The sequence below is a fragment of the Haliotis cracherodii genome, unplaced genomic scaffold (genome assembly GCF_022045235.1).
Source record: "Haliotis cracherodii isolate W230 unplaced genomic scaffold, xgHalCrac1.p SCAF_15, whole genome shotgun sequence".
Lineage (NCBI taxonomy): Eukaryota > Metazoa > Mollusca > Gastropoda > Lepetellida > Haliotidae > Haliotis > Haliotis cracherodii.
In genome coordinates, this window is record NW_027266270.1 from 629677 (window position 1) to 641490 (window position 11814).

The 11814-nt window shown below is 44.5% G+C and overlaps 1 protein-coding gene across 1 annotated transcript in view; it reads right to left on the reverse strand.

Moving 5' to 3' along the window:
- LOC139462151 (endothelin-converting enzyme 1-like) overlaps window positions 1-11583 on the reverse strand; it is a 37501-nt gene extending 25918 nt beyond the window's left edge. The window contains exons 1-2 of the mRNA XM_071243656.1: window positions 10412-11583; window positions 1719-1778 (exon numbers count right to left, since the gene is read on the reverse strand). Coding sequence (XP_071099757.1) covers window positions 1719-1778; window positions 10412-11134 — 783 coding nt within the window. The 5' untranslated portion in view covers window positions 11135-11583. The remainder of the gene's footprint in view (window positions 1-1718; window positions 1779-10411) is intronic.
- Between the last annotated feature and the right edge of the window lie 231 nt (window positions 11584-11814).

Here is an 11814-nt window from a genome sequence, read left to right on the forward strand (position 1 = left end):
CGCCCTGCTGTCCACCTATAGACCGCCATATCGCTTGGTCATGCACATCGACAGGACCCTTCTGTCATTGTCAGGCACGGCCATTAGCGTAAGGAACAGACGCTACACGCAACAGAATCTGGCTAAAATGATATATCTGCACGATAGTTGTCCGCTGCAATTGTTCTCTCACAAAGTCGAGTGTGCAATACATAGTGAACCAGATAGTCTATAACTGTGAAAGGAATGTTCCAACTGTAAGTAGGGAACTTCTAATAAAAAGGAACTTCATTGTCCGCGGACATTAGAATTTCTTTCTACGATCATGGGGTGAGACACACTCTACACCCTCTCACCCCCCTCACTCACCCCTCACCCCACTAACTAACACACCCACCACCCCACCCCCCACCAAACCCACCCCCACCCCCACCACCCTCTCCCCTATACCTTCTTGTCATCACGTGTGCGCCTAAAATTAACAACGTGACCAACGCTGTGCACTCCAAATCCCTCGACACACAATCCTATCTCAGGTCATCCCACCTACCATTTGAAAATAACAAAAATCCCAATGGCAAAACAAATCAAGTTGTTATTGAAATAACACCGTACATTCCTTTACTGGCGTGTACATGCACCCGAGAAGTCGCCATCTCAGTGTCCCCAGTCACAGACGAACGCCCAGGGTAAGACTTCCATCTTCAGCTTCCACAACAAGGGAAGGTCATGACCTCACCGCTCCGCTGATTCACAAAGATCCGGGTAAACATGCCACATATCTCGGGATGTACTTGTCTGGGGTGTGAAGTTGGTAGTGACAATATGTAAACATACCACATATCTCGGGATGTACTTGTCTGGGGTGTGAAGTTGGTAGTGACAATATGTAAACATACCACATATCTCGGGATGTACTTGTCTGGGGTGTGAAGTTGGTAGTGACAATATGTAAACATACCACATATCTCTGGATGTACTTGTCTGGGGTGTGAAGTTGGTAGTGACAATATGTAAACATACCACATATCTCTGGATGTACTTGTCTGGGGTGTGAAGTTGGTAGGGACAATATGTAAACATGCCACATATCTCTGGATGTACTTGTCTGGGGTGTTAAGTTGGTAGGGACAATATGTAAACATACCACATATCTCTGGATGTACTTGTCTGGGGTGTTAAGTTGGTAGGGACAATATGTAAATATACCACATATCTCTGGATGTACTTGTCTGGGGTGTGAAGTTGGTAGTGACAATATGTAAACATACCACATACTTCTGGATGTACTTGTCTGGGGTGTGAAGTTGGTAGGGACAATATGTAAACATGCCACATATCTCTGGATGTACTTGTCTGGGGTGTGAAGTTGGTAGGGACAATATGTAAACATGCCACATATCTCGGGATGTACTTGTCTGGGGTGTTAAGTTGGTAGTGACAATATGTAAACATACCACATATCTCTGGATGTACTTGTCTGGGGTGTTAAGTTGGTAGGGACAATATGTAAACATGCCACATATCTCGGGATGTACTTGTCTGGGGGGTGAAGTTGGTAGGGACAATATGTAAACATGCCACATATCTCGGGATGTACTTGTCTGGGGGGTGAAGTTGGTAGGGACAAAATGTAAACACTATTTGGACGGGACTGTTTAGGTTATAGTATCCGTATTTACTATAGTTATCATTACTATGATCCACTGGGTGCATGTTGGCTGTATTGAAAAGCTTACCGGGGCACCGTCCGGCCGGACATAGTAGATCCACGATATCCCCGTCCCTGAGAGGTCGATCTGAAATATACAAAATAGTTTCATGTTAACATCAAATGTTAATTGTCATCTATACGCGATATCTAAGTTATCATTTCTTGTATTGTGACATATATCAAACATCGACTGACGTTATGTCACCACCAAGAAAAGACCCCAGGGTAGAACTTATGCCCAATAAGGGTGTTGTCATAAGGCTCTTGTCATAGGACCCGACATCAGACATGGTGTTACATGGTGTCCCGTGTATCGAAGCTCGTGGATCATGGCTCATGGTCAAGAATCGAATATGTACAGGCTGACGGGGAATATCAGATGAAAACTTGACTTGCCTATGCATGTGTTTGTGACGGGTGCCACCGGCGGGAAAGGAGACGCTCACATTTTCACTATTTCATTCTAAACGAATGCTTACGTCGGAATCGCACAATGGACTATGCTTTTAGCATAGATTTCTATTGTCAATGGACAAGGTTTTGTCTGACTGTTAAAACGATTTACTCACTCACTCACTCACTCACTCACTCACTCACTCACTCACTCACTCAAGTTAGAACATGTCGTCAACACTGTTAACACATTTCTTCTATTTCAGGCACGTGTATTCAAAATTATTTAGTTATTACGAATATTAACGTCAAACGGAAAAATCATCAGAAACATGGCAATATGTTGTTTATATTCGTATCACATCGTATTTATTTAACGATAACGAATGTTGTGTTGTTGTGTTGTTTGTTGTTGTGTTGTTAAGTTGTGATTTCATGTTGTTGGGTTGTTATATTGTTGTTGGGTTGGGTTGGGTTGTGTTGTTGTGTTGTTTTGCTATGTTGTTGTGTGTTGTTTTTTCTCTTATGATTTGTGGTTATTAGGATAATCAGTAATATTTTCAGGGAACACCTAATAATAAAATGTAGAAGTATCGTCATCAAATCCATACACCTTTTCATAACGAGCTTTTCTCTTTTGGGCAAGAGGCGGCTCTGAGCTGCCCGCTGGCTGCCTGTTAGATCTGTTTGTTCACCATGTCCCCTTACAGGTGTACTACAGCGTGTTGTTCAGTGGGGGCAGTGAGTCGTGACAGGTAACCTGTTGATCAACAATAATCAGCCATCCTTGTCCGCGCACACTGGAACCCGCGCTACCCGTCTTGTCCCTGGGTGATACGACACACGTGCTGACCCCATCAACTCCGACAAGAAGCATCGCGGGGTGGCTCCAGCCTCTTAGTCAGTGTTGAAATGTACCGCACTGAGACATCAAATCTAGATTTAATAACATACTGCTATTAAAGTCACTAGGTGCTGATACGATAGAACACTGTACCAGCAATGGCTGCCGTAGAGAACCTGAATACAGTACGCGGGTACCAGTGCGTGATAGGCTGGTGGCTCGTCATCCACATGGTGTTACAGGTAGACTTGTGTAGGTCTCTATGTCTTGTAGAATACGCAGGCTGATATAACTATCACTGCATATCTGTATATAAGTGGTAGGCGTATTAATGGTGTGAGAGTCTACATTCCCATGTTGATGTTTACGTGCACATCGGTGTGTATCTGGTGGGCATATTCAGGGTGTTTGCGTGAAATTGTGTTAAGAAATACAACTTGATGGGTGTCCTCAGTTAAAAGTCACCAAACTGAGTTTACCTCCGAAGGTAGCAAGCGAATCATGGAAGCAGTATCATTAATAAATACGCCATTTCTGACACCTGCCATTTTATATATAAAGACACATTTTAGAAAATGAACACCACCACACACGAAGCACTACACTGTTACTGATAACACCGGGTGTTCGCGAAATATTGGAGGGACAGTGATAACACCAGGTGTTCGCTAATCACTACATGTCCCGCACTGACAGCAGGTGTTCGCTAATCACTACATCTCCCGCACTGACACCAGGTGTTGGCTAATCACTACATCTCCCGCACTGAGACAAGGTGTTCGCTAATCACTACATCTCCCGCACTGACACCAGGTGTTCGCTAATCACTACATGTCCCGCACTAACAGCAGGTGTTCGCTAATCACTACATGTCCCGCACTGACACCAGGTGTTGGCTAATCACTACATCTCCCGCACTGACACAAGGTGTTCGCTAATCACTACATCTCCCGCACTGACACCAGGTGTTTGCGAAACACAGGAATACCAGTGATCACACCGGGTGTTCGCGGAAAGCATATCTTTCACCTTCAGCAGAGATAGGCCAGGACTATGGAAGGGTTTTGTCGCTGTTATCGTTAATCCGATGATTATCGACCACTGCCTGCCTAGGTGAAGACATGCCCTAGCATGCTTGTGTACCATGGCGTGAGGAAGGTCTCTGGTAGGTCATTATCAGAAGAAACTCATGACATCAGAGAGACGTTACAGGAGCTGCTTGAAAGCCTCCAGGGCAATAGCTGAGATAGCATCGACTCTCCTGGCGATAGTATTACCAACTCGTGTGAAAGTGATAGGCACCGCCACTCAGACTTGAGGCAATGGCTGTCTTGGATTACGTGTGTGTGTTATCTACACCTTGCCATTGCAGGTTACAGGATACTGTCTAATAAATCACATTTATATCTGGCCAAGGTTGTCATGACTACAAGGCGCTTAGTGCGGTAATATCACCTCAACTCAAGGTTTACACAGGGTAGGTTAGATGGTGTGAACACCTATGTACCGGACATTTGGGGGATTCTGGACATCATGGTTTTAACGACTTTATTAACATGTTTACTGTCCCTGTGTTTTAGATTGGATAAAAACATATTATTGTGTGGCAAAGATCGTGGTCTAAGTCGTCACAATTCGCTATGTACAGTTACATCCCTTCGTCGCGACAGGATGCGCTGATCCTCTTTCCTTCGTTGATTCGATCCAAGTGCTGATCGGACATTCCTCCCACATCACACCCACCCACCGTGTTGTAACTGATATGCTGCTAAATTCTGACAGTGATACGACACTGATTGTCTCTGTGTTGTGAGTGAATGTTGTTTAGCGGCGTAGTCCCCAATACCGGCTGTATCACGGTCTTACAGTGATCGGCATGTTCTATCACTCAAATATTAGACATCATTTGAATATTCTCCACCGAAACAGAAATAGCGTCAAGTAGGCGTTAACAATTATATGAATGGGTCACTGGAAATCAGTGATGGCACCAGGTGTTCGCGACAAGGTACGACTAAGAGTGTGTACGTGGTTTTATATAAGATCCCGACGTGCAGAAGGTGGGCAGAGCGGCAGGCTACAAGGAGGTGTAACTGCCGCAATCAACAATACAATCAACACTGATCTGGATGTCCTTGTTATCAAGTAATCTAGATTGCTTGACGTGAGGCACGGCAAGTATGGAGCGTTGTATCAAGATATCTTCTATAGGTATATATAGAACTGTGGATCAAATTGTATGTCCTGAAGCTAATTCTCACGATTTATAACATGCGCAACTGATACCAGCTAAAACCTGAAGTGAGACCCGGGCTGCTTTGTCAGATGCTGCACTAGGGGTGGGGGGACAATGTCCTATACAGTGAAACCTCGTTACAGGAAACAACCCGCGCATTCCGGACAAGACTGTAGGAAGATCTAAAACGGACTTGTGTGTAACCGGAATGTAAATCCGGTGACTGGTGGAGTATATTCCGTAGTGGGCTGGTATAGACAGGAATCCGGATTGGTCGGTGTCGACAGATTTCACTGTGTATGCTATGGAGATTACTCTTTAATCACGGTTTCGCGAGGTGCATGTTTTATATTATATTTGTTTTGTGATAATTTTGAGACAAACCCAGACTGATGCGGGTCTCAGACGTTTATCAGTTTGGTGAAAGTCCAAGAATCATAATCAGGGACAAATGTAGGTTTCAAATCCACAACTAGTGGATCCTGGCGCAACTAGGGGACACAACCAATTAAACGCCTGAGGTGACCGAGCCATCCACACCTAACTAAGGGCTATCAATGCAAGAGAGTGTTTCGGTAAAACCGACAGGTACAACACGTTGGTCGGCTTCATTACAGAAATAACAATAAGACCTTTTTTGGCCGAAAGCCTGACTGATCATTTTCAACAGTCTGTAATGGTATCCTACTGGAGTGTTTAGAAGGCTTAAAGGCGGACTCCGTAATGCTTAACAATTACCGTAACCCTTGATCTGGCCCGTGACCCCATGACCTCCGACCCCCAGGCAGCATGTGACCCCTAATTGGCGGACAATTTACACCTAACTTACACAACCTGACCCTGTGTGTACACCCCGGTCAATGCCCCCGGCAATATTTGCTTATGTACGTTCATCGATTCGCCTACTTTGTTTAAATAGGAAAATGTTCCCAGAATGCCATACTACGCCTTATTTTGTTACGGACGAATGGGCGCTATGGCAAAACGTGACACAAACGGGAAAATAGCGTCTATCGCTTATATGGGAATCTCTTAAACAAAGTGTTTACTTTCAATTTTATAAAACATGTTTGTTCCTTGGTAAAGCATGTTGGGATTACAGACGGCAAAATCGACTGACAGTGGTTGAAATGTACCATACTAACGGAAAGAAATAACGGAACGGCCCAAAAGGGGGCCATTTGCTTGCCATCAAGTTTCTTGAGATGATAGACACAGATTGTTTTGACTCAGTGAATTTATGATATCATTTATCCTCAGTAACCATTTTCTGCAATATCGTTTTGCGTTATTTTTATCCATCAATATTTTTGTCCCACTGGCATATCCAACATATGTGTCACATTTGCAAGTATACAAGTATATGTGTGACATAGGGTTCACATGTTACACATGGGGTGATGAGGTAGCCTAGTGGTCAAAATACTTCGCTCGTCACGCCGAAAACCCGGGTTCGATTCCCCACATGGGTATAATGTGTGAAGCCCATTTCTGGTGTCCCACGCTGTGATATTGCTGGAGTATTGCTAAAAGTGGCGCAACACCATACTCACTGTTTATTCTGGAAGTTTTATTTTTTTTAATTGTAATATGTTTATAGACTTTGCCTCACTTGATTAATAAAGACATGATTGGCTTCCCCGCTATGGTTTGCTTACAGTACACTGGACTATCAATCTACTGTCAAACGTTAACTTTCAACATGGATATGTGAGGCTGTAATGCAGTAATGTCAGCATTAAGACGGCACCTAAATAGCTAGGTAACTTTCACCATCCACCAACCTTGAGCCTGGAACTCTGGTTATTGTTACTCATTAAAACTTGGTAAGTATAAAGCGTCAATGCAAGAGAATAACCAGTCTTCGTTATCCGCCCAAACAGATTCCATTTGGCGTAAAGAGCAAAAGAGCTGTAACAAATATTTGGATGACTGAAACTCAGTGATGACACGGGGTGTTCGCGTGTGTACATGTGTTCATCCTACTCTGCTACCAGTTCTGTATCTCGACAACAATAATGACTACACCATGTATCTAAGACGGGGCCACAGCGTTAAGGCCAGCCCCTCAGGTAGCGTATGCACGGGTATTTTCGTTTTATTTGACTGAAGGCAGAATGAGTAATAGGCGAATTGGGAGTGAATCACGCAAAAACTCGTGCTCAAAACTTGTTTGTTTGTTGTTTGTTTGTTGTTTGTTCATTGTTCACTTGAGTAACTTAGTGTTGTCATGTGTTCATGTGTGTTGTCGTTGTTGTTCACAGCTGTTCACGTGTATATCAGTGTATCCACAATCATGTTACGGACGATCACATTTACGTGGTGTCTGACGTCTACAAGACTCCATGTTGACGTAGTGGTAGATGTTTCACGCTAGTCACAGACCTGACATCGGTAAGATAAGGCAAGGGCAACATGTTTACTTGCTCGTCACACGGAGCGTTTTTATTGCCTTTGTTGCAAGAACCGTTAGATCTCTGCTTTGATGTGAACAACTGTTACGTTTAGTTTTTTTCGCCAGTGGTTACGTTGTGTTCTCGCGGGATTTCATAATATTGCAGTTATATGATGGCGCTCTGTAAATAATAGAGTCTGGACCAGACAATCCAGTGACTGACATCGTGAGTATCGTTCCACGCAATTGGGATCGATGACATGCATCAACCAAGTCAGCGAGCCTGACCACCCGATTCCGTCAGTCGCCGCTTACGACAAGCATAGTCGCCTTTTACAGCAAGCATGGGTTGCTGAAGACCTATTCTACCCGGATCTTCACAGGGAGACAAGCATGGGTTGCTGAAGACCTATTCTACCCGGATCTTCACAGGGAGACAAGCATGGGTTGCTGAAGACCTATTCTACCCGGATCTTCACAGGGAGACAAGCATGGGTTGCTGAAGACCTATTCTACCCGGATCTTCATAGGTCAACATCGTAGGAGACATACCGCATCTTGGTACAGCATGACAAGTCCTACGTGCCGCAACAATGCACGGTTTTCACGCCGTCGTGGTGCGGGGAAATGAAGGGATTTCACAAGTATCTTTCTCGCCGCTCAGAAGTGACGTCATGTGTTCAACTAACGATCTAGGTTATCGCTATATACCATTCACTTATGTCTCAGGTTATAAACAAGATGATGACTGTATGTCGGTGGTTACTTGCTCACCTTTACCGCGAACACCTAGTGTCATCACTGACTTCCAGTTATCCTACATATACCTTTCACCGTTATAATCGGATAATCGAGACTGATTATTCTCTGGAAGTGACGATATATATTTACTCCAAAACGTCTCAACAACATCATCAATCATTTCCTAAAAAGCATTCTGCTGTTTGGATATTTTGAATACTCATCCAACGTTACGAGAATTATGGTTCGCTAAAACGTTTATCTTTTCACTGGTTTACGTATTTAAAGTGTGATTTAATTTTTAGTTGTGTCATTTGAGATACGTGGCAGACAAAAACAGTGTTTGCATCCCGTGTTTAACCCCATTAGCTGTGGGGCTGGTAATCGCGCCGATCTCCCCACATAGAACATACACACGTACATACTCTGTCCCGCTAGCCAGCCGACCACTGACAGCGCCCTCGCTCACAGAAGGGGGGACTTCAAACATTTGTCAAATATCAAACTTCAAACGAAGACCCTTTTGCACGCGCCTGTTAAGTCTGAGACAAGACCGACGTTCCTGGTAGATCTTGGATTCACCCTTTAACTCTGGGAATTCATCTGGTAGATTTATTGAACTCTTCTATCACCCATATTCATATATCCCCCTTTTACCTGCGATCTCTTGCGAACAGCTGAAGAATTGATGAAGTGTTAAACTTACTTACTCTACCTGCGATAGGGGGGACGTTCGCATTAACCCAAGTATTGAACTGAAACATCGTTAACTCGAAGTCCCGTGAACATCGTCATGTATCGAGTTACCCTCAAGTGGAGACGACGGGACTACTGACTTAGGACCATGGCTCTGTCTTGACTGTAAAGCCAAATCGTCTCCAGCGACACATCGGGGAAAGAGAGTTCATGGTTTCATTGTACTTTCATTTCCTTCATACGTTGCACTATGGAGCTATTGTCGAAATAGCAATACATTGGAACAGTCGCGTTTGAGGGAACCTTACTTGGATATATCACTGATACTATTTATTTTCTCACGTAATGTTTACAGTTTTGTATTTACCTGAACACTGTGTGTCACAATAAGCCTTCTACACACATGCACCTTTATTTATACAGCCTGAGCGTGGTGTGATTGACTGACATGTTTACCCCAGTACATGCGATACTCTCCACGGTGTATGCTTATCTCGTTCTGGTAGTCTTACAAGCAGTGAGGTATCCCTTACGCCAGTGTGAGGAACTTGTATTATTTGTTTGTTAGTTTGTTGTTTAAAGCCCCACTCAGCAATATTCCAGCTATATGACGGCGGTCTGTAAATAATCGAGTCTGGACCTGTCAATCCAGTGATTGATGTCATGAGCATCGATCCACGCAATTGGGATACGATGACATTACGACAAGCATAGTCGCCTTTTACAGCAAGCATGGGTTTTTGAAGACTCCGGATCTTCACGGGTGAGCTTGGTTGAAGACAGGGACAGACTGACACCTAGGACATTAGACTAAACACACTGTCTGGTGTGAAGGGATATGCTAGTGTTTGTGACGATGGGGGTCGGTGTTATGAAAGCAGTTCACGTGACCAAAAGGGGCGTGTCTCACGCTGCTGATTGACAACCAGTTAAACGGCTTTATCGAAAAATGTATGTCAAGTCTCGATCCTGTTTTTTAGGCATTCATGGATCAACAAGCAATGACTTGCTCTAAACAGACAGATTCTCACAGATACACGTGTACCTGATCTAGATCAATGTCACGGCATGAGGAACTAATGGTGGCATATACTGCACATCATTACTGAGCATTCTCAGATCGAATAGCCTGCCATAGTCAAAGTCAAAGTCTCTCAGTAAAAACGTATAATTAAATGCACAATAAATGTTGATTTGTTGTTACTAAGATTGAACTATAATGCTAATTATTATCATTATTGATATAGATATTCACTCCCTACTCGCGCGTGGATCAATCAATGTTAGAGTGTTAACATGATTCTCCGGTTTACGGAGAGCAAAGCCCTCCATAGCGAAATACTATCAACGTCAATTTTCGAAATGCATTTTGCGAAACGTCAACATTCGTGATAATGAGAAAGCGTCACGTACCTGAATCGCGATCTTCCTCCAATCCAGCCAGTCCGTCCTCACAGAGAAGGTGAAGAAAGCGTTAGTCCAGAAATCCACGTGAGTTTTCCTTAGAGAGTCTTCAAAGTCGTACGTGCTCTCGTTCCACGTCCCGATGACGTACCAGCCGCCGGCCTTAGCCACGACCTGGTCAAGAAAGGGGTTTCCTTGCAGGATCATCTTGCCGTAGTGGTCAGTGCAGGACGTGAAGAAGTCCTTCAGCTTCTTCTCAGACGCCCAGCTCGATGTCCTGCTAGTTGGAGTTTCAACCAGTCGCCGCAATTTTTCCTGATTTTTGTAATAGATGTTCCAAGAAGGCGTCAGTTGAGACACATCTGGCTTGAGAGGGTTGTTCCTGGCCCAGGTGCCACACGCATATTGGTAAAAGTTATCGCATGGGTCGATCGTGCTGTTCATACTCTCCAGGGCATACGCCGCACTCTTCATGCACGTGGGAGTCAGACACATCCCTTGTGTCTGCGCCCCTGTCTGACTACACGCAGTCCCGGGCAACACAGAAGGGTCACCCACACCCCCTCCCGACTTCGCCGACGCGAGCAACGCTGCCAGGATGACACAGACAACCAGTGCCACCAGTGCCACTCCACCTAACGCGATCTCCCGCTTCTTGAAGGAATACCCATGGAAAGATACAGCATCGTCCACGATTGGAGATTTGTCGAATTCCTTGTAGCTGTCCGCCATGGTTTAGTGAGAGAGTAAGCACACCGTATTGAGAGCAATGGTCCCACACCTCCTTAACACGCAGAGGGGGCGAGTCTTCTGAGACCAGGTAGCGAGTCACGGGCTTATAAAGCTGTCAATGGTCGCAAGCCAGGCTGAGGTCACTGAGCCGAGACAGCGACGCCGTCATTTATTTATGCGCTGGTGGATGTAGACACGACCCCTAACTCTGTCCTATTGATGAAGCATCACAGTCCACTGATCTGAAACAATCCAGCGGTAAGTAAACAGGGCGATAATAGTCGCCGGCGGGTGTGGACGAGGCACAATAGAGGGCGACGTTGAAGGCCCTCGGCCAGTTGTTCCACACCTGGTCAACCAGAGATACAATATGGAGTAAATAAGGTGTAGCTTACGTCTGCAAGTCCAGTGGGTTGCTTTTCAGGTATTAATCAGTATATTATTCACCGCTTTTTCGTCTTTTAAGCCTAGTGGGATCTATTTCGTCAGATAATCAAAACCGGTTATTCTCAAGCGTTGACGTTTTATATCCACTATTTGTGTTCGTGATCCAAAGATACAACAGAGGCGTTTTAGTGGTAAACACAACTAAAGTTTCAGGTACGTTTGATAAAAAAAAGAGCACATGGGAAGTTACCGGAGAACTATGTTAGTATAGTTTTTCCGCTGACTGCACACAC